Consider the following 22491-nt stretch of genomic DNA (forward strand, 5'->3'; position numbering starts at 1 on the left):
GTGTGCCTGTGAATCAGCTAATCCTAGGGCCCCTTCCTTGGACCTGGACACCCTTGGATGAGCTGGAGGTCAGGAGCCGAGATGTCACCCAATCCCCCTGCCAGAAGCCAGAGGCCCCATTCGGATGGTCTGGGTGGGGAGGGGCTGTTTGAAGCTCAAGCGCTCTCCTCCCTCTCTGGTGCTGTAAGAGAGGTGTTGGTTCTCTTTCCCAAGATAACAGGACTACCGGGTCCTCCTCCTTCAGCTCTTCTGGGCTGCAGTCTGCTCCCCGCTCTTCCCCTAGCCCCTGCTTCAGCCGTCTGGGAGTAGCTGGGTGGGAACGGGCCAGCCCTGTTACATAACCGTGTGGCTGGGAGCCTGGGGAGGCCGGGCTGGAGAGCAGGTGCTCAGCCTCTCCCTCGCCACCAACAGTGAAAATCTTCCTCTGGAGCCCAGCCTTAGGGTGGCCCAGCATGGAGGCAGCCACAGCTCTGGAGGTGGGCTTGGATCCACGCCGAAGGTGAAAGAAGCCGATGCTGACGGAGCCCAGGCTTCACCTCGGTGGGGGGTCGTCAGCCCCATTCCCCAGCTCCTGCCCCCCACAGAAGGTGATCCATGGGGATGGGGAGTGAGCGGTGGGAGTTGGGAGGATGCGCTACCGCCCTGACTGCACCTCCATAGGTTTTGCGGATCTAAATGGTTTCATGGGATTGGTACTTAGGATGGGGGAGCATCCATTGGAGCCCCCACCCCCTTCCTTGGTGGATTCTAGCTTGCTGCTCAAATGTCTCTGCTGGGTCTTTGCTTTTTACCCGAAAAGTCAGTGAATGATGTTTGTGGCAATTTACAGTGACTAATAATGATAGGTTTTTATTTTTACCTTTAAAATATGTCTGTCACAGGGACCTGATATACCAACGCCAGTCAGGAAGGGAATGAGGGGTGAGATGGTGTCCATCTGGATTTGGAGAAGAAAGAAACAAAAAGCTTGGAGCCACCGGGAGGCTAAGTGGTGAACAGTATGTGACGCTCCGCCTCGCCCTTGGTAGAGCCGTGGGTCCTCCACCTACCCCAACATCTCCACTGGCTCCCACGGGAAACCCTAGCCTCTTTGAGCCTGAGCTCCACGGAAGCAGAGACCGTCCGGAAGAAGAATTTGGCTCCCTCTCTGTGGTCTCTGTGAGCCTCTCAGCATAAAGGCATTTTTGAACCAGGAGGTGGTGGGTGCCCCTTCCAGCCCCAGAGTTCCCTGCCAGCAGCCCTGCTGCCCACCCCCCAGACTGCCCCTGGCTGAGGCCTTTGTAGCTAACAGCTCTGTGACATTTACCCTGGGGGGCTCCCACTGCACCTGGCTCAGCCGACAGAAGTGGAAGACGGGAGCCTGGCTCTTCCCCTCTCCGGCGAGGTAATCGGCGGAAGCAACTACAGGGGCTGCACGGAACATTTAAGACAGTTCCCTGCGCAAAGTTCCCACTTCTGGCCCCTTGGAGTCTTGAGTGCAGAGGATGCAAAGACCACAAACGAGACACCGTGGAACCCCTGGGTAAGGAGAGGTAAGAAAAGAAGACAGCGTCTAGACTCAATTCCCAGGGCCACCTCCAGCAGCTCCGTGACCTTGGCCAAGTCAACTGACTGCTCAGTTTCAATTTCCTCTCTGTAAAATGGTGAGTAATAGTATCGACCTGGTAAGGTAGTCGAAAGGATTGCTGAGATAATCCAGAGTGCCTTGGAAGAGGCCAAACAAAGATATGAATAGATAATAAATTATTTCCAAGTCAGGGATAAAGACTGAATTCTCCCTGCAAATAGGGTTGTGGAGGGAAATTTTGCTGCCTCTTATCATCCTGATGGAAGATGCTGGGTCTTCAGAAGCTATTTGTATGTCAGAGGCAGAGAGCCGACCGAGCTTGCCCCACTGAAAAACAGGTAAAGAGAGCAGAAGTTATTGGGAACATACTAGGCTGGAATGGTCTTGAGGCAGAAAATCAGTTTCTTCCCCAAAAGGCCCAGGGAATAAGTCACAGGCAGAGGGAGAATGAGAGCCAGGACTGCTGACTCTCTGACCCCTGGTCTCCACAAAACCCTGGGGGAGGGTGGTCATCCCTCCCACACTCCTCCCTCCTGACGGCCCCTGGCCACAGCCCCCAAGTGTGGCCTGAAGGGCCCTGATCTTGTGTGTGGCCTCAGGGCCACCAGCACCCAGCGACTCAACCCACCTACATGCCAGAGGTCACTAGCAGCAAGGACTCCTTGTGACATTGTGCAAAGTGTTTGCATCTGTTATCCGGTTGGGAAAAGAAGACATGAGTTCAAACCCTAGCTCTGTCCTGTGACCCAAGGCAAGTCAATCCACCCCTCTGGGCTTCTATTTTCTCATCTGTAAATTGAGAGGTTGAACTAAATCAGAGTTCTTAACCCTTTGGTGGATATGGATCCCTAGGAAAATCTGATGAAAGCTGTGGATTCTTGCTCCAAGAAAAATACTCAACAAAGTTCAGGGAGTTCATAGCATCACTGAAGCCTAGCCAGAGGTCTTCAGGGGGGTGCTATGGTGCTGGACTAGATGGCCCCCAAGTTCCCTGTGAGCACCAAGGACTTTTCCTTCCTCTTAACGCCTCCTCTTCCTTATGGGGAGCTCTATGGGACATAGAAGGGCACAGTGGCTAGCATGTGAGTACACATGAAATAGAGCAGGCGTCAAAATGTTTGTGACATTAGAATGAACTGCAACTGGCCGACACTGAGCTTTTAGTCAAGAAAGACTGCTCCATGGCTAAAGAAGCAGAAGTAGGTGTTTGGCATTGGGAAACCATCCTCTGTCATTCTCAGCACTGCACAGACGCACTGTGTCCTGGAGGCAACGCTGGGCAGGGGCCAGAGGAGAGCTTTCGAAAGAGTGAGAGATATGGGACAGACTGCACCCTGACACGGAGAAGACGGGACTCTGAGACCCAGTAGGAGGGCCCGTCTGCTGATCTCAGCTCGATTGCTTCCAACTGACCCTGTGTCCTCTTTCAGTCTGGACTGTTCTGTGTCTTCCAGGCTTGGGAAGCTGAATCCCTAGCCTTGAAGTGACCATCCTTCCTTCCTCCCTCCCACCCTCCCACTGTCCCTTCTTATCCTCTTTCTTCCTTCTAAAAATATTTACTTTGTGTCTATTATGTGCCAGGCACTGTTACAAAAATGCACAAAATAGGCAAAAATAACTTCCCTTGTGGAGATTACATTCTATGTAAGGAGATAGATAATAAATAGGCAAATAAAATATATAAAATATCAGAAAGTGATAACTGCTATGCTGAAAAGTAAAGCAGAGAAAGAGGAGGGTATAAAGTGCTGGGGTGGGAAGTGTACTTGCTGTTTCAAGCAGGATATTCAGTGAAAGTCTTGTTAAAAAGGTCATCTGAGCAGCGACTTAAAGGAGGCCAGAGAACAATGCATGCAGATATTGAGAGTGAAGGTTTTCCACAGACAGAACAGTAAGTGCAAAGGCCCTGAGGCAGGAGTGTGCATTATGGATTGGGGCCACTGTGGCTGTAGCAGAGTGAGGGAGAGGATAGCAGGTTTGGGGTCAAAGAGGTAGCAGGACCATTGTGAACACTGGTTCAACCCTGAGACAGATGGGCAGCCAGCGCAGGGTGTTAGGTGAGATCTGGCATGATGAGGTGTAGGTTTTAAGACTTTTCTGGCTGCTGAGTTAAGAATAGGCTATAGGCAGGCTTTAGACACTAGCAAGATTGTCAACTGAGAATAAGGATTCAGGAGAAGGTATGGAAGTTTTAGAAGAGGGTGTACAACAGTCACCCAGGAGAACAGGAGATTGAGTGAATTAGGGAAGTCTGGCAGATCTGCCAGGGTCCATTTGGAGGCAATGGCCATCAATTTAAAGTCAGCATAGTTTTGTAATATTTTTCCCCAGTCGTGTTTGGCTGTGTGGATGCAGACACTGAGGGGGTGTATTTAACTGGGGCTGGGTATTGCTAGGAAGTGGTAAAGGATTAGGGCTTTGAGTGGGTAGGCAAGGGAGTGAGTCTAACGATGACCATGGAATCTAATTTGGGTGGGAAAGAAAGTGATAACATGGAGGGGTGATAGAGAGTGAAGGGGTGGGAAGATAATGGATCAGAGGTCTCAGTGGGCTGAAGGATCACTGCTGGTGGAGATTTAGAGGGAGGGAGCTGAAGGGATAGAGACTGTTCATTAGGTTATGCGACCTCAGAATTTAAGGCTCAAATACAATAGATGTTTATTCCTTACTAGCAAAACAACTAAAAGCAAGCGTTCCTACTCAGCAGATAGTTCTCCAGCACTAATTCAGGGACCCGGGCCTCTTCCATCTTGTGGCTCCGCCATGCCTTAGGGCCCCGTGATCACCTGCATGCAGCTAGCAGATGGGAAACAGAAAACTCATTCATTAAAAGCCTCGACTCAGAAGTGATTCTCATCACTTCCACTCACATTTCACTGGCAAGAACTAGTCTCACTGTCATACAGCAAGTGGGGCAGCTCCTTCTCAGAGATCCCTATACTATGGAAGAGATAATATGTACAAATTGTTGTGAGCAATTAGCCATCCCTGTCATGGAGGTGGTGCTGAGAGAGTGGGACGCTTGAAATTCAGATTCTATAGTGGCTATAGTTATTGGTCTAGACAATGACCAAAGGAACCATGGGCTGAAGCAGGGGAGGACAAACTCATTGGAGGAGTGGCAGGCAAGGCTGGGAGCGGCCCTGCAGGGACTGGAAGTCTGGGTGTTGAAATGAGCAGGAATCATGACTGGAGAAATGTTGGAGAAAGTGACACTGAGCCAGGGCTACCGTCATCAGCATGAGGGGGAGACTGCCACAAGGGGAGAGGGTGATGGAGTCTTTTCCTCAGAGGAGTATTGCCTATTTCTATGTCCTTTTATTTTTTCTGATCTCGGTTTCATGGCCTTCAAGGAAGTGACACTCTTGTCCTTCACAAGGTTTTTAGGTTTATTTTTTTGAAGTCACCACATTTCTTTCCCACCACACTCCTCCAGACAAGTTTCTGATAAGGTCAAGTCCACACCCTATGCATCTGCTAATGTTTCTGTAAGAAATGCTGGTATTTTTTGGATCCCTGGAAATCTCTGGGGTTTTTTGGGAGCCATAGCTTGCCTTGTGCATTTGCCCTCTTTTGGTAACCGTTCACTCACACAGGCCTGTGCATGTGTGTGCACACATGCACACGAACTCACAGTCTTGCACACTCACACACGCACACACTCCTCCACTCTTTCAATGTGTCTATCTTGTTCCTTCATTCTCCGGGCCATAATTAATACCATCAATCTGAACTACACAGTCCTTAGGGAATCGCTGGCAGAAAGTCTTTAGCCATGCGAAACCAAGTTATGAGAGGATGGGAACAATTATTTCCCATGAGCAGAGAATAAGGAAATGGGCATAAACCTCAGCAGGATGAAATTCGGTAGAATTAGGAAGGATTTTCTCATCAAGAGAAGTCGAGATCTCTGGACTTTAAGAAGTCTCCTCTCCACTCCTTTTTAAGACAGTGTTCTGTCTGAGAGAAATTCAGTGCTGAGAGCAGCACAGCTCAGAAGCCGAGGGCTCTCAAAGGACTTTTCAAAACGTCTTTTACCTGAGACTCTATGAAGGGAGAAAATCTCATAGACAAACTGCAGCTGTCTCAGACCTGGTCTTAGAAACCCGAGGTTCTGCTTTAGGGCTGTAGCCTTTGGTTCACATCCCTTCTGGCATATGAGGAGGAGAAAGACCTTGGGCGTCAGGGAAAGCCATGTTTCTCCAAGGTCAGTACAATTAACACCTCGCTTGACTGTGGATGTGTGAAAAGAGATGTCCCAGATGAGCCCTCCTATTAACACTCTTAGCAAGGGGTCAGATTGCTCTTGTTTGCTGGGCAGATTCAAGGCCTGGGGTGCGCTGGGGAAGAGCTTGCTGCAGCCCAGGCACCTGGAGCTGTCACACACTGTCACCTCCCATAGTTTGTCAGCGGCTTTAGCCTTAAGCCCATCCTCTGCCCTCCCACTGGGGCTGGGAGACTGCTGAGAGCAGAATCCTCGCCTACTAGTCCTCAGACTTAGAACATTCTAAATAGTAACTTAAGTTTGTCCCCTACTGATTCACCATCTTGTCAGGGAATCCCACTTCTAAGCAAAGAACTGGCCCGGGAGCCCTCCAGGGAGGAAGAATCCACCATCCTCGCTGTCAGCCTTTCTTCTCTGTCTCTGCCCCCTGCTGGCATCCCCTCTGGATCTCAGGGCCATTCTGCTCATCCTCCTCCTAATTCCCCCATCTTAGCTTACGTTCCACATAAATTTATTTCTTTCATTTTCCTCCTTAGTTCAAGTGAAACAATGCTAACCTTTTCCAAGATACTTTTCTAGGAAAGACTAAGTGGGAACAAATACTATATACCTCAGCATGCACCTACCTATGGAAGCCCCCTTCCTACCTGAGGTGTAAGCAGAGCAGGGCTCAACTGGCACCTCTTCCAGGCGTGACAGCCTGGGTTCCTTTCCTCACATCAGCCTTTTTAATCCTTGAGTGTGGCCCCCTGCCTTCCCTTCTTGGCCTCTTCCCTCCAGGGGCAAGATCACTGCAGGAGCCCTGACTGTGGTGCCCAGTCCCAGGTGGACACTGAAGGGCAGGTAAGTGGACAGATATGCTGTCATGCTCAGAGAACAGGTCCTTCAGACACACGTTCCTAGATGGTGCCAGCACGACTTCACAACCAGCTGTGAGGTCAACAGCAAAGCTGTCTCTCTCTCCCAGCCCTTTCCTTCCAGTCTTCTCCTTGCTCTGGGTGCTCACCAAGGTCCTTCCTAACTCAGAGGTTCTGTAGGCAGCGCAAGGGACAGCAGAGCCGGCTTCTCCCCAGCCCTCTCCCCGGCAAGCGTGAAGGGTTAGGTCCCCACTCAGCAGTGGGGAACCAAGCCCAACAAGATGAGGTTTTGACCCTCCTTTTCAATTGCCACCCTCTTTTTGCAGAAAACCCTGAAGTCATATCCGCCTGTTCTCAACTCCTTGGTCGCTTGCCAAGATGGCCACAGGAAAGGAACACATCACACAACACTTCTTCTGTTCTTCATGCCCCGCCTCCACCCAAACTGCCAAAGTCGAACAGAGGGCAGCCGAGCAGGGTCATTCAGCTGCCTGGGCTCCGAGCTGAGTCCTTGCTGAGGCCTCAGGCCCTGGGCTGTACGGGCAGGACAGCGCTTAGAGCACTGGAGGCCCTGCACCACACAGTTCCCACTTCTGTCAGGGTAGAGGGGTGAGGCGCAGCCTGAGACAGCACAACCCAGGTTAAAACGTAAGCCACAGGGTGAAACAGGAAACTAGGCAAATAAAATGGACAGCATGCACTGAATATTTCTGTCTATCTTCATCCACAAAGCCCAAGTTATCTCAAGATGCTAATCAGGGCGGACTACGGAAGTTCCTGGTCTCTAAACAACGATCTACAAACTGAGGTGTAGGAAGAGCTTTGTAGACCCTTCGTTTATTTTATTTTCAATTTCACCATTCAAATTCTGCATTATGTAATGTACATTTTAAACAGTTCAATTTGTAAGTAAACATACATACATTGGGGTGAATGTTCAGGGATGTATTTACAGGGAAATGTGTGTTATCAAAAAGTTTGGGATCTGCTATCAAGCTGTTTGCCACAGTTGTGTGCTGGGGCGGAGTTCTTCCAACTGATAGGAATGAAGGAGCGGGGAGGCTGGGGAGTTGGTGGGGACTGAGACTGTCACACTCCCTGTAAGACTACAGCAGCGGGGGACTGTCTCTGCCTGAGAAAGGAGGAAGCAGTAGCACCAGAAGTCTGGAAAATGGAGTAGATTTCAGCTAGGAGCCGAAAGGAACCCAGGTGGGATGTTTGCACTTCCTCAGCCAAGGCTGCCGGAGGCATCCTGAGAGGAACTTACACCTGGTCATTCCCCAAACTTACTCTCAGCACTTTCCTGAGCATCTCCTGTCTTCATCCTGGAAGCCAATAAACATAATCTAATCTCTCTTCTCACTGGAACACGCCTGGAAGATCAAGGGGGTGTAAGAAGTGGACCTAATCTTTCCCAGATTCTGACTGTACAAAGTGATCCTCCACAGACTGGAAGACACTGTGCAGGCCCCTGAACAGGGCAGCCCTGCAGAGAAGGGACCAGGCGCCAGCTCCCTCTGCAGTGACATCAGTGCTGTCCTGGTGGGGCCAGGGTGTTGACTCTGCCTGCAGAATATAAAGCTTTCTCCTCGGGGTCTGGCACCAAACTGGGGAGCGGGGCGGACACTTGGGGGTCAGGATTGACATTGAAAGTGGCCTTGAAAAAAGGAGTGTTGTTGAGGACAAATGTAGAAAAGGAGTGGAAAGACAGACCACTCGGACTGGACTGGTCTGTGCATAAACAAAAAAGAAATCTCAGTTGATGAAAAGTCGATGGTGGAGAGTTACCAATTAAAAGAAGTAGGTGTCAGGCTCGTGCTTCAGTGCTCTTTCTGCTGAGACTCTCTCTACAGGATCCCACAGCTGGTTGCTTATCCCTAAATCCCAGTGAGACAATGGGAGCTATCTTCCCATTCCCCGAGAGAGGGCTTAATTTGCTGAGTGTTGCCTGGGTCACCTGGCCATGGAGCACAGCTAGATGCAGCATCCACTTCTACTTCCTCTAAACTCTCCTCTTCCCCCCAGGGAGGCTCACCACCCCGTTCTCTATCTTTCCATCCCTCAGAGCACCCCAAGATCTGGCTACCTCAGGCCCAGAGGCAGACCTACGTCCAGGAGGTTGGAGACACTCTGAATCTACTAATCCCGTTCCAGGTGATCATGACAGCCCCACGTTGGGTCCATGACTGGAGCCAGGCCAGGGTTTTGATTTGGAAACAAAACACAAGAGTCCTGCTAGCAGTGGGACAGTCGTCCTAGCCTTGAATGGAAGGGGCATGTCACCAAGTGTGAGGCCGAACAGCCCTTCCATCAGCACTCCTGCGGGGTGTTGGGGTCAGGTCAGGTTGGGCATGCCCAGGTGATGATGTAAGGCTAATCCATGCCCTTCAGTCAGCAGGGGTCTGGGAGCTCTCAGTTTGGAGGGCTCTCAGGAGTTTGGGCAGCTAATTTTAGTCCCAGCTGCCCTGAGTGTCCATGACCTAGACTCTCAGAGGCGGGGAGACTCAAAGCCATCCCCCTTTCCCATGATCCTGAGGCTGTTGCTGAGAGATGGAAGTCCCCTGGGACAGTCCACCAACCTCTCACTCAAGGAATTTGCAGCTGCGAGTCAAGTCACCACGTGGACCTGGTGGATCTGACCCCTGTTGCAGCCGGGAGGGGCAAAAGGCCTCTCGGGGCAGCTCACAGCCTTCTCCCCATTTCTCAGGGCAAACCCCAACCTCAAGCTATGCGCACGCATGACGGCTGTGCCTTGGACGCCAGTCATGTGAGCATGCGGAATGGGGAGCGGGACTCCAACCTCTTCATCCGAGAGGCCCAGTGTGCTGACTTGGGTCACTACCAGCTCCACGTGCAGCTGGGCGGGCTGGAGGCCACCGCCACCACTGACACCCTGGTGATCGGTACAGTGGGGGGAATGGGAGACGACGTGGTCCTTGGGGGCTCCCACCCCAGCCTGAAGAGGAATCAGCACAGAGAGCCGGGGAAGCGGGGCTGTGGGACGCAGTGGTGGGTGAAGGGAGGGGTGGCTGAGCAGAAGCGGAGGGGCCCCTCCTGGTAATGTCCTGGCGTGTGAGGCATGCCATGCCCGCTGCCATGCTTGGCCCTTTCAGAGAGGCCAGGCTCTCCTCAGAGTATCAAGTTGGTGGATGTCTGGGGCTCCAGTGCTACCCTGGAGTGGACTCTGCCCCAAGACACGGGAACGCACTCCTGGGATATGCGGTGCAAAAGGCTGACACCAAATCTGGGGTGAGGCCCAGCTGGGATGGAGGGAGGGAGGAACAGCACATTCTGGAATGGGACTCTGGTAGTTCCACGCAGGAGGCTGGGGTGGAGTGAGTTGCCAAAACAGGGGTCTCATTCCGGGCATCTTCCGGGGCCCCACAGCTGTGGCTCACGGTGCTGGAGCGCTATCACCGCGCCAGCCGCACAGTCTCCGACCTCATCGTCGGCAACTCCTATGCATTTCGAGTCTTTGCTGAGAACCAGTGTGGGCTCAGCCAGACAGCCTCTGTCACTGCCGACCCGGCCCACATCCAGAAAGCAGGTAAAGCACTGAGACTTGGAGCTGGGAAGAGTTAAGGAGAAAGAGTTGAAGACGGATGGGGCTCTCAGGCACTACAGCAAGGCCCTTCTTGGTCCCCTCAGCTACTGTTTACAAGACCAAGGGGTTTGTCCAGTGAGATGTCTCAGAAGCCCCGAAGTTCACCCAGCCTCTGGCAGACTGCACTACAGTCATTGGCTGTGACACCCAGCTCTTCTGCTGCATCCATGCCTCCCCCAAGGTGAGCAAGGAGGTCTGTGGGTGGCTGTGCTGCTTTCTGCTTCTGCTCTAACCTTAGCTGTGTCGAAGAACATTCTAACCAAAACATTTGCTCCCGTCACCATCATCTGCCTGTTCCACAGCACATTACGTAGGAACACTCAGGGCACTGGTGTCCAAGACAGGCTGGTGTGGACAATGTTTCCAGTTTTGCTTTTAGTGTTTGTTCCTCATATATGAAGATGTCACTTAATGACCTGCTGGCAATTGGGCATGAGATTCAAAGCTGTGTCTCTCTGTCAGGGGGGCTGGAGTCCTGTTGGCTGCTCCTAACTCACCCCCCTCATCTTTATCTTCCAGCCAAAGATCACCTGGCTAAAGAACAAGATGGATATCCAAGGCAACCCCAAGTACAGGGCCCTCACTCACCTGGGAATCTGCTCCCTAGAAATCCACAAGCCTGGCCCCTTTGACGGGGGCATCTACACCTGCAAGGCCATTAACCCCCTGGGGGAGGCGTCAGTAGACTGTCGGGTGGATGTGAAAGGTAAGGGCAGAACTCGCACCTTAGGGTGCAATCACCTCCTCTCTCCACAGGTGGGAAAGTCGAGGGCAGAGACACAAGCCCAGATGGAGAAGGGCTCGGGTTGCTTCCCCTTCAGGCCTTCTCATCACTGTCATCATCAGGATGTATTTTAGGAGCCATTTTTATCATCCACTCCTCATTTCTCTCCATCATAATTCTGTAATATAGGAAGAATCACTATTTCCACTCTGCAAAGGAGAAACCTAAAGCACAGGGAGGTGATTGATCAGCTTACCTGCGATTTCCAGTGCTGGTTAATTGAGGAGTTGGCACTATGGTGGAAAAGAGGCCAAGTCTGCTGGACCTTACCCAGATCATTTTTCATTAAACTATACAATCTGACTCAATCCAGGAAAGCTGTAGCTTTTTATTGGGCTTTTAAACAAACCAGAGGACTTTCGTCTCTAGTTGGTTAAATGGGAATATTGCACATCCTCTCTACCGCTTTTAAAGTATTCATTCATTTATCCATTCCTGTCCCCTTGCTCAGATTGCCATCATTGCATTTAGAATATTGTTTTATAATTATCTATTTACTGATCTGTTTCCCCATAAACTGTGAGCACTGTGAGGGCAGGGACCATCTTATTCACCTTGTCCCCCAGTGTCCAGCCCAGTTTCTGGTACACAGTGGGCACTTTCTGAGCATGTGCAGCATGACTCAGGAATGAATGGGCCATTACATGTCCTATTCTTCCCTCCGCATAGCCTCCTAATTAGCACCATGGACTCCCCCCAAACCTGGAAGTATATCCCTTCTCGATGCTCTGAAAGGTTTCCCAGAGATTGCTGAGATGTTAAAACGGAGAGATGTCAACACAGAGAGATGTCTGAATTTTGCAGCTCCTAATTGAGGCACGCTAAGCAGACATGGGCAACTCTGAGGAAGGTAAGGAGAGGTACAGGGGATCTGAATGGAGTATTTCATGTTTATGGCTAGTGTTGCTGAGTCTGAGACAGATATATATTCCTGAGCCCTTCAACCATACACTCACTGGCAACCACTTTTCTTTTAACCACTTTTTTTCTTGTAAGTGAATACTATCATCCCTGTGGAGGGAATTTACCATAGATGAGGTCTACTTTTGTCACATCCTCTATGTATCTGTACTCCTCAAGTTGATGACAGGAATTAAACCTAGTGGCCCTCTGAAGAAGAGTGATAGCATCTACCTAATTGTAAGGGGGTTTTGTGGGAGGGAGTGAGCAGGTGCTGTAAGAAAAGGTGTCAAGGAAAACAATCAGGAGTGGAGGATGGCCGAGGTCACCACCACCACCACATGGCAGAAAAAGAGAGAGGAAGGTGTTCCTATCAATTAAGTGTTTCTACCTCAGTATCTTAAGCATGGTGAAAACCAGATGAGTTTGCTTCCTTTATACTTTGAAGATTTTGGATTCCTTCCCTTCCAAGAGGAGAAAACCACTGTTATCATTATATGTCAACAATAATTGAACATGTGGGGAATGTGGTCCCAAGCAGGACGTTAATGGCAAAGGGCAACTCAGACCATCATTTAGAATTTGATAACTCCTTCAGACTCTAAATCACTCACAGCAGAAATGTTGTGTACAAACTGATGAGTGGGGTGAAAAGGAAGCTCATGAGAGAATTAAAGAGAAGTGGTTCCCAACATCTCCTCTCACTTGCAGCTCCTGGTCAATGAAACCCAAGAATTAATTCCATCCCAGAAGCCATTTATTTAAGCCTCTCACTGATCTTTAGCAAATGAAAACCTTGAGGGATGCATTAAAAGTACAAGCTTCTGGGCTTCCCTGGTGGCGCAGTGGTTGAGAGTCCGCCTGCCAATGCAGGGGACACGGGTTCGTGCCCCGGTCCAGGAAGATCCCACATGCCGCGGAGTGGCCAGGCCTGTGAGCTATGGCCGCTGAGCCTGAGCCTGCGCGTCCGGAGCCTGTGCTTCGCAACGGGAGAGGCCACAACAGTGAGAGGCCCGCGTACAAAAAAAAAAAAAAAAAAAATAGTACAAGCTTCTCAGGAGATCTCTCTCTGCCAGCTGGCTTGCACAGCCAGTTCTCTCGCCATCCCTCAATTCCTTCTCTGCATTAAGGTTAAGGTTAAGGTTAATGTCATGTTGTGTTGGTGTTATCCTTGTTACTCTTAGTGCCCTTCTCCATTTCTCCTGGTCAGTGCCAGCAACGAAGCAGGGTAAATACAGAATTCAGAGCACAGGACCCAGGGACCATGAAAGGAGGTCACCTCAGCAGCCTGGACGAGCTCTCACTGTTTGCCGTTATGGCCACAACATACCCTCTCTTTTCTGTGCCTCCAGGAAGCCTGTGGAGAGACTGTGTTCTTAAGAAGCTCCAGCATAGTGTCTGTTTGGACTAATCTAAATAAAGGTGTGGATCCTCGCTGCATAAGTGTCCATCTGTTTGAGCCTTTCTATATAGAAAACCATTGAAAAAGTTGGAATCCTTTATTCAGACTGTATGGAATCTGCAGGCCCCCAGACTCCTCTTTCTCTTCCCATAACTACATTCTCTTCCACAGAGGTTCCTAACACTGTCCTTTTCTCTAGACAGTCTATGACAACTCTATACAGTATTAGGTGCTCAAAGGGGGATGCTCAAGATGACCTGCTCTCTTCCTCTCTATGCTTTCCAGTATAAGTTGGAAAACAGGATTCACATCTATCACAGAGACACAGACAGCAGGACACATAAATACACACATAGCTAATTAAAGACAGAGCACTAAGATGTGAGGGCTGGGAGATAGTGAAGAAACCAGTGCAGAGTCTCATTAAGCCCTGGGGAAAGAATAAAAGTGATGTGCTCTTGCTTACATGTTTTCATTTCTATAACAAATAAGATACTGAAGGCATCCTGTGATGGAATCTGCAAAAGATAGCAACAATTCCTCCCATCCTGGAATGGTCATGGTGCTCTTTCCACCAAGAGTTGGAGTCTTTTTCTCCCCCCTTGAATTTGGCTGACCATGTGCCCTGCTTTGACCAAAAGAATGTAGTGGAGGTGATGCTATGCCAGTTGAGAGTCTACTAGTCTCTGCTTTTGCTTTTGGAAGTCAGTTCCCATGTAAAGCATCTCAGGATAGATTGCTGAATTATGGGAGGCCACGTGGAGGACAACCAAGCATCCCAGCTGACAGCCAGCATCACAGCCCTAGACATGTGTGGCTACCTTGGACCCCTCAACCCTAGTCAAACCCAACCTACTCCTCACGTAGAGACAGGCTGTCCTTGCACAGCTCTGCCCAAGCTGTAAAATCATGAGCAGATGATGCTGTTGTTTCAAACCACTAAATGTTGGGTGGTTTGTTGCACAATAATACATAACTGAAACAGCTTTCTACGCATCAGGCGTTCTCTCTTTTAATCTTCATTTTACAAATGATTGAGTTGAAGCTTATAAATTGCTCCAAGTTATGTAACTGGAAAGTAGAAGTTCTAAGATTTGAATCACGTCTGTTTGAATTCAAGTCTTCCCTATTTCCTCTTATCTCTTTCACCCAGGGACCCCTACTGTTTCGGTCTGGGTTGGAATCATGGGTTTAAGATAGAAAAACTTTCTAGGAGGCAGTAAATATAAGGCAAGGTTTCGAGGAGGAAGTGGATATGTTTTGGCTGAGTGTGAAGAAGAGCTTTTCTGTTCAGACCAAAGGCCTATTTTCAGTTGAGGCCAAGTATCTATTCCAGCCTCTCTCAACTGGAGTTCTATGAGAAAGTCCCAATGCCCCAAGGCATTCACTGTATGTCATAAATTAACTTCTTCCTATGCATCTAGAATGTTACTAGTTATGTAGCATCCTTGGGAAAACTGAGAAAATAGTCACACAAATCATTTGTAGGGTCTAAGGCACTTGCGGAACCCCGGCTGAGAATGTTGAGAGGGCCATCAGGGAGCAGGGGCCAGAGTCCCGAGCCAGCCGGTCACGTACACAGTGACCAAGAGGCTTCCCGGCATTCAAGGAGAACTGCACTGGAATCCTTAAGTTTATCATTTATGCACTCAACACTATGCTCAAAGTACCTTCTCAACTAAGGCTTACCATGTGCCTGGGAGGGGGTATACTTTCTTCATTAATTCATTTCTTCATAATTTACCCAAAATCTTTAACTCTTATTCATACATACCATTTTGGAGTTGAGCTGAGGGGGACACGTTATTTCCCAGATTAGTGGCCTTATGCTGAGTGAAGAATTCTTGTGCCTGAAATCTATATTTTCTGGCTTTGTTGTCATTCTGATGGAAGAGAAAGCAGATCCATTGCTTTTTTTCTTCAACAGCTTTCAAAATCATAATTTGGTGACAGAAAATTGGAGATGAGTTTCCTTAGAAGAAACTAACTTCCAACTTGCTAAAACTGCCTCTTCCACTTACCTGAAGGCGGGTGAAGAACTTCCCTACTCAGGCTGCTCCTAGGGGAAGACGGAATGCAGTTAATTAACAGCTTCTTTCCCTCTGATCTCCACTACCTGCCTGAAGAGAGAGAAGCTACTGGCTCTGGTTTTCTTACCTCCAAACAATTTGAAAACTGCAAGCAACTAAAATTCCACTGTCACCAGGAAACCTACGGAAAAAGAGGCAATCCTCTTCTCTCAGCTTTTCCTCACACAAGCTTGCAAGTTCCGGGTCTCCCCACCCTCTCCCTTATCACACCACTAAATTCCAAGCCTCCTTTGCCCCCTGTGGCATTTATTACTGTATCATCTCACTCCTGCCAACCTCACCACCTCAACTTCACAACTAAAAACTAGGAAGTAAAAAAAAGCCTTATAAACCTCCAAAATAACGGTCATAAACTCTGGAGACTAAAAGCTTAGGCTCTTTGTTTACGGGAAAGCTCTTCAACCATTCTTTTCGGGACTTTTAACTTAAAAATTTTAGAATACTTCTGAGAAGACTGGTGGCCCAGTCTATTCACAGGCAACCCTTGGAAACAACAAAGAAAATCCCTAATAAGTAGGCTTAAGCTTTTTACACCACAGCGTTTAATTTAGAGGAAGGCACACGGTATAAAACTTGATGTTCATAACTATCCTCCTAACCGTGTACTGCGACGGTCACGATCCTCTTAGATAAGCGAGGGGTCAAACATAAGCTCAGAGAGGTCAAAGATACTCAATATACTTGTCAACAGAGGAGCCACGGTTGAATCTGAACCCAAATCTCCTTGTCTGAAAAGCCCATAGTTTTCTTCACACCTTGGATGCCTCAGGTACCGAATGTTCTCGCCTAAAAAGCCGATGGAAGATGTACGTCTTAGAGAACCTCAATATACCTAAAATATAAATGTTTAGCTGCTTCCGTGAATACACCTGAGAGATCAGGCTAACACTGCGCTTCCGAATGGAGTGAGCCGAGTGAGCCCAATAAAACGAATTTCCTCAGGCAGAGCGTTAGTTCTAGGGCCGACCGCCGCAAGGGGCGTCAAAAGGGGCGTCAAAGCTCAGCTCTGCCCCGCACGAGAAGGAGGGGGCGGAGAAGAGGGGGACGGCAGGTCGCGAAACTCTCACTCATTGGCCCGTTCCCTCGCGCGTCGCCGCGAGGTCCCGCCCCTCGCAGGCTCGGCTCCGGGAGGAAAGCCGAACAAGGTCTCCCGGGCAAGCAAACGCGCTCGCGGCCTCCTCGCCTCAGCCCTCCAAATGAAGCCTTTCTTGGGACGGCTTTCCACTCGGCCCCCACCTGCGGACTTCCGGCCGGCTACCCTTCCACTGCCCCGCCCCACAAGGGCTGAGGATGCTGGCCTTCACCAATCATTGAGCGCGTGTGGTAGGAGTGGGTGGGGCCTGAGAGATTCGAAAGGAACCCCGCCCCCTCGGAGCGGGTTCCCGGGACTAGGTTGTGGGAGGAAAACACCTTCCGCGGGAGGTGAGGCGAGTCAGAAAGTGAAAACTGAGGGTGGCGTGGAGGTGTGGTGTGGGCGTGGTGCCGCGGGGAGTGGAAAGGTGGCTTGGGGAGAGGAAGAACCCGGAGGGTGGTGGCGGGGAGGAGGATGGGGCGCGTAGACCGCCCCAGCGAGAAGAGGTCGGGTCGCAGTGGGGCGGGGGCCAATGTGCGGAAGGAGATGGGAGGATGGGGGCATCTGTCGGCACTTGCTCCGGAGGTAAGAGTACCTCAGTTACAGGGGCAGGTGCCGCTGCTGGAACGCCTGCTTTACCTCCAGCGTGACTCCCAGCCCCTGGCTTGCACCGAGTCTAGCTGGGAGGCCTTGGGCAGGATGGAGACCTGAGGAAAGGTATTTTCTCTCCAGCTCCGGGGTCTAAGCTGACTTTTGCTCCTGCTGGCTGGAACATGGAAGATTTAGAAGAAGGTAAGGAAACGCTGGAGGGAAGAATGAGGCCCTGTGATTGAGAGCCGTGTTAGGGACCAAAGGCTGGCATTCCTTCTTTCCTCCCCTACAGATGTAAAGTTTATAGCAGATGAGACCTTGGACTTCGGGGGGCTGTCACCATCTGACAGGTAGTAGACTCTTTATCCTACTTACCTTCTTCCAACAATGGTTGTCTCTAACACCTTACTGCTGAATTATTGGCCTTAGGTCTGGATTGGTAATTTAGCAAGGTTGGGTGCACTGGGGCTTCTGGGTGGCTGGTTGACTTCGCCCCCTATGACACTACTGGGGAAGGGGAGAAGGGATAAGCTGGAACGAGATTTCAGGGTGTTAAGAAGAAGGGTAAGTGGATTTGCTTCATGTACATCCTGGCATAATTCCCAATGTCAGTAAGTGCTGAAGGCCTCCTAGAACTGGCTGTCTCATCACTTAGATCTCACAGCCAGCACGGGTATCAGGGTTTGGGGTTGTGTTCCTAGCTCTGTAGTGGGGGTTTTGCCCAGTCTCCCTTGTAGTCTCCTGCTCTCTTCCATGTGGGCATGGTGCCTGATTTGTTTTCTTTCTCAGTCGAGAGGAAGAAGATACAGCAGTGTCGGTGACTCCGGAGAAACCCCTCCGACGAGGTCTCTCCCATCGAAGTGACCCAAATGCAGTGGCCCCCGCCCCCCAGAGTCTGAGGCTCAGTTTAGGCCCCCTCAGCCCAGAGAAGCTGGAAGAAATCCTCAGTGAAGCCAACCGGCTGGCAGCTCATCTGGAACAGTGTGCCCTGCAGGAGCGGGAGAACACCGGTGAGGGCCCGGGGCCTCGAAGGGTGAAGCCCAGCCCTCGGCGGGAGACCTTTGTGCTCAAGGACAGTCCTGTCCGAGACCTGCTGCCCACCGTGAGCTCTTTGTCTCGGAGCACTCCCTCCCCAAGCAGCGTGACACCCCGACTCCGGAGCAGCGATAGGAAGGTGTCAGTCAGGGCTCTTCGAGCAACATCTGGAAAGAGGCCCTCCAGCATGAAGAGGGTGAGTGTAGAGGGTTTGGGTTAGATGTGTGCCCCCGACACTGTGCCTGACTCAGTGCAGGCATAGAGCAGTTTCCTTGTTGGTAAAATAGAGATAGTCAAATTCTACCTCATAGGATTGTTGGAATTAAACGAGGTACCATAAGCAAAGCACTTACCGCCGCGTCTGTGCGTGAGCTCTATAATGCTTATAGTCAGCTCTCAATAAATGGCATTGGTGGTGATGATGATGTTGGTAGCTAACTTCTGCTCTTCCTTACTGGGATCTAGGCAGCTCTCCACCTCTGTCCCTTAATCAGCCAGCAGAACAGATTCTTTTTCCATTCTAGTCCTTTTTTTCCCCTCTCTTTGTGCTTCAGGAGTCGCCCACTTGCAATCTGTTCCCTGCATCCAAAAGCCCAGCATCTTCTCCTCTTGCCCGATCAACTCCTCCAGTCCGGGGGAAAGCCGGGCCCAGTGGGAGAGCAACAGCAAGTGAGAAGACCTGGGCAGCAAAGCTGTGGGTGAGTGGGAGGAGGGAGGATGCGGAGCTGACCCTAAAATTCCTCTGTTCCTCTCCACCAGGCCCACCTACCTCTGTCAGACCAGTCTTGGCTCCACAGCCTTCTACCAGCAACTCTCAGCGCCTGTCTCGGCCACAGGGAGCAGCTGCTAAACCTTCCAGTCGACTGCCTGTTCCGTCGGCCATTCCCAGGCCTGCCAGCAGGATGCCACTCACCAGCCGGAGTGTACCATCCAGCAAAGGTGCCCTTCCTCCAGATTCCCTGCCAGCTCGGAAAGGACTTCCAAGACCAAGTGCCACAGGGCACAGAGGTGAGAAGAGTGGCCATAAGGATAAGAAATCAGGAGGAAGAATACCTACCCCTGCCCAGCATGAACGCACCCTCCCAGAGTTGGTAGCAGTGACTTTCTCCACCCTCATTACAGCTCTGTTTGAAGATGGGAAGGCTGAGTTAAGGAGAGAATGTGGGCCTGGGCAGAGTTTGAGCCTCAGTTTTCAAATACCATATGTTTTTTATCTTGGGTGGGAAGAAAGGCACTAATCCCAAACTCACTCTGCCTTCATCCAGTATTTCTTTTTGAGAAGGTCACTTGAACCTTCTGCTAACTCATGTCTTTTGTTAACACCCATCAAGTTCCTGTTTCTCAGCGACCAAATCTTCCCATCCCTGGTGCCGGTCGCAGCAATCTGCAGCCCCCCAGGAAAGTTGCAGTCCCAGGACCTACCAGGTAAGACACGTTGAGATGCTGTCTCTTTCTCCCTTGATGGGGATGACAAGGGGAGCCTGGAGGGGCAGGGAGTCCCATTTCTTCCTGAACTTGAACTCAGCTGGTGACAAATGGGCTTGTGAAAGAAGGGCAATTTAAAGCAGTTCCTTCTTCTGTCTCTTTAGGTAAAGAGATCAGGACAGCAAGCAAGAATTCAGTAGCAAACTACTATAGTCACTGCCTGGACTCACCTCTATATTCAGCTTCCCAAGCTCTCTCCTTGGAGGCAGGCCTGACTCCAGCAGATTCTGGCCCAGGGATAGAAGGAAGAGCTGCCACCATGGCTGGTGCCCCAGGAGTAGAGACCGTGGGAGATAGGATGGATTCGGGTTGAGCTGGAGGGGAATCAAACTCTCAGTTGAAACAAGATAGGAAAAAGAGGTTGCCTCCCAGTGGTGAAGTTAAACAGAAAATAAGAAATGCTCGAGAGTGGTTTGTCCTCATCCACCCCCATTCTTGTGTCCAGCTCCACAGAGTTTGATTTTCATCCCAGGCTTTGGTTCGATGGACATTTACATGTGAATGGCCTCTGTAGCTAACCTCCGTGCTCTCCAAGGAGCAGTCCTCCTGAATAACATCCTCTACTGGACTCAGGCCTGTTTGGAGAGGCAGAGGCAGGCATCTGGTCTCCAGAACTTGTTTCCTGTGGATTCTATGACTCCTAACAGGCCAGTTTATGATAAGCTTACTCCATTGGTCTGCATTTTTCTAAAATAAAATGAGTATATTTTTATATTCTGAATACATGTGGAAGTAAATCCTGCTCCAATTTCTAACAAATTTGGAGTAAACTCCTGTGTAATTCCAATGAGGGAGCCAGGATGGGCTTCCCAGGCAGGGGTCTGAATAGGCCTTAGGCCCTTGAGATTCCAGCTAATCAGGCTATGACTAGCCCCCTTGTTGGCATTCGATGGGAACAGGCTGCCTTTTTCTAGGCATTTCCAGGCTTCATATGTCATTAGAAGGTCCAGATCAACTTAAGTAGAGTTTATTTACTTATTTTTTTGCGGTATGTGGGCCTCTTACTGCTTGTGGCCTCTCCCGTTGCGGAGCACAGGCTATGGACGCGCAGACTCAGCGGCCATGGCTCACGGGCCCAGCCACTCCACGGCATGTGGGATCTTCCCGGACCGGGGCACGAACCTGTGTCCCCTGCATCGGCAGGCAGACTCTCAACCACTGCGCCACCAGGGGAGCCCTAAGTAGAGTTTAATTCACAGTGTGTGAGGCTATCAAACCAGGGTCTTGGTAAATTATTATTTGTATTCTAAACGTGGGTGTCCTTTCCTGGCAAGAGAATGGATACTCCTAGGAATTCAGCATCTTGTCTGCTGTACTTATGGGATGAGGGGGCCCTCGGGTGGGTACCCTGGTGTTCAGGTTTGCTGATTGCCTCAGGCAGAAGATGCCTGAACACCTTGTTATGTTCTGCCTTACGTCTTTAGAATTGTTGGTGTTCTCTTCTTACCCCTACTAGACTTGAGGGCTGGCGCCAGGATTTATACACCTCTGCGGTGCCTAGTGTTGTGATTTGTATGTGGTGGAGAGTTCTATTCATTTATTGAAAAAATATTTGAGTGCAAGATGGGGGGGGGGTGTTTGTTAAATGAATGACAAAAGATTCATTTAACAGATTAACTGAGGGTCTCCCTTTTCTCACAGCCTTCGATTCTTGGAAATGCCAGAACCAGCCCAATTCCTTATGAGTTTTGAGAGGACTTTTCCTCCTTGGAGGCCAGGCCCTGACTTAAGGAAGTCAGGCAACTGGGCCAAGGGAGTGAGTTCCAGCTGGTGCCCCGCCCCCCCAGGTTTACATGCCCATAGGCCCCCTTCTGGGGCACTAAAAGGCCCTTCCCCTGTTCCTGGGCCAGGCCCGCCCCCCCCCCCCACCCCGTGGCTTTCTTCTTTTTATAGCTGATCTTAAGGTTCATTTAACACATTCACCTATATCGCAGTGACAGCTGCCTACACTTTCACCTTTCCCTGAGCCTCTGGGATTCCAAGCATTGAGTTGGGGGAGGGTGTGTGGAGACAGACACTGAGTGTCTGGCTCTGGAGAACATTTGGCAGGGGCAGGAAGACCTCGGGTGCGTCTCCCAACCGCGTCCTGCACTGGTGTCTGACAGAAGCAAGCCCAGACACACGCTTAGGTGTGGCCAGCAGATGGCATGTTCGTGTGGCCTGCGTGTGAGCCAGGCCCCGGTGGGTCCTCAGAGGCAAAACAAGCAGCAGACCCGCGTGCTATTGCCACCTGGTGGCCGAAAAGGACAAGGCAAGGCATGTTCCTTTCGCCCTCTAAGTCAGTCTAGGGTTTCGTTAACTGCCCCTCCAATCGCACTGCAGACCTGTTTAAGCAACGTTCAGGAGGCAGCATCTGTGGGGGAGGAGGCCTGCCTGCCACGGCTGCCCTTCTAGCTCACTACCTGCTTACTTCCTTCCGTTTGGGTCGAGCTTTCTGTCTTTTCTCTTTATGCACTCTATCTTCACCCGCCTCCCCAGTAGCACCAGGGAAGGAAGCCAGGGTTTCTTGGTCTCTTACTATGCACTGTGAACTGTTCTAAGCACTAACATATGTCAACTCATTTAATTCTCATGAAAGCTCAGTTAGGCACAAACCATTATCATCCTCATTTTGCAGGCAGGGAAACTAAGGCTCAGAGAGATTAAGTCGCTCAGTCTGGTTCCGGGGTTTTTGTTCTTAACAACTCCCCTCTATGGCCCCCATGTGAACTCCCTATCTAGTTTGTTGAACAGACCTTCGAAAAACACAAAACTTGGTAACAGAAGTAATGTGGCAGAGCACACAGCTGGCTAGAGTATGAGTAGTTGCTTCATTTCCGATGGGGAAAAACACGGGACCGCCCAGGGGAATGAAGTTAGGATGTACCTAGTCACTGAGC

At 50.4% G+C, this 22491-nt stretch overlaps 2 protein-coding genes across 4 annotated transcripts; both read left to right on the top strand.

Annotated features, from left to right (window-relative positions):
* Positions 1-287: 287 nt before the first annotated feature.
* Positions 288-11669, top strand: MYBPHL (myosin binding protein H like). The gene is given in 11 exon segments (XM_029226975.1): positions 288-480; positions 483-587; positions 8715-8803; positions 9357-9552; positions 9763-9849; positions 9852-9898; positions 10037-10196; positions 10298-10434; positions 10773-10959; positions 11167-11291; positions 11604-11669. Coding segments are annotated over 11 exon segments (1227 nt in total). The 5' UTR covers positions 288-452.
* Positions 11670-16625: 4956 nt separating this feature from the next.
* On the top strand, positions 16626-20371 carry PSRC1 (proline and serine rich coiled-coil 1). 3 transcript variants are annotated; one of them, XM_029229953.1, is made up of 8 exons: positions 16626-16851; positions 17234-17293; positions 17385-17442; positions 17882-18323; positions 18682-18796; positions 18887-19135; positions 19459-19552; positions 19717-20371. In XM_029229953.1, the coding sequence occupies exons 1-8, from the start codon at positions 16626-16628 to the stop codon at positions 19718-19720; spliced, it is 1248 nt and encodes a 415-aa protein (XP_029085786.1). In that variant the 3' UTR covers positions 19721-20371. The 3 variants fall into 3 exon arrangements, with proteins under 3 accessions (XP_029085786.1, XP_029085788.1, XP_029085787.1); XM_029229955.1 differs by having other exon boundaries at positions 16680-16752; positions 18682-19135; positions 19717-20308; XM_029229954.1 differs by lacking the exon at positions 16626-16851 and adding an exon at positions 16888-16928 and having other exon boundaries at positions 18682-19135; positions 19717-20308.
* The last annotated feature ends 2120 nt before the right edge of the window (positions 20372-22491 follow it).

Source organism: Monodon monoceros, unplaced genomic scaffold, assembly GCF_005190385.1.
Source record: "Monodon monoceros isolate NGI ecotype Baffin Bay Population unplaced genomic scaffold, NGI_Narwhal_1 Super_Scaffold_18, whole genome shotgun sequence".
NCBI classification, from domain to species: Eukaryota; Metazoa; Chordata; class Mammalia; order Artiodactyla; family Monodontidae; genus Monodon; species Monodon monoceros.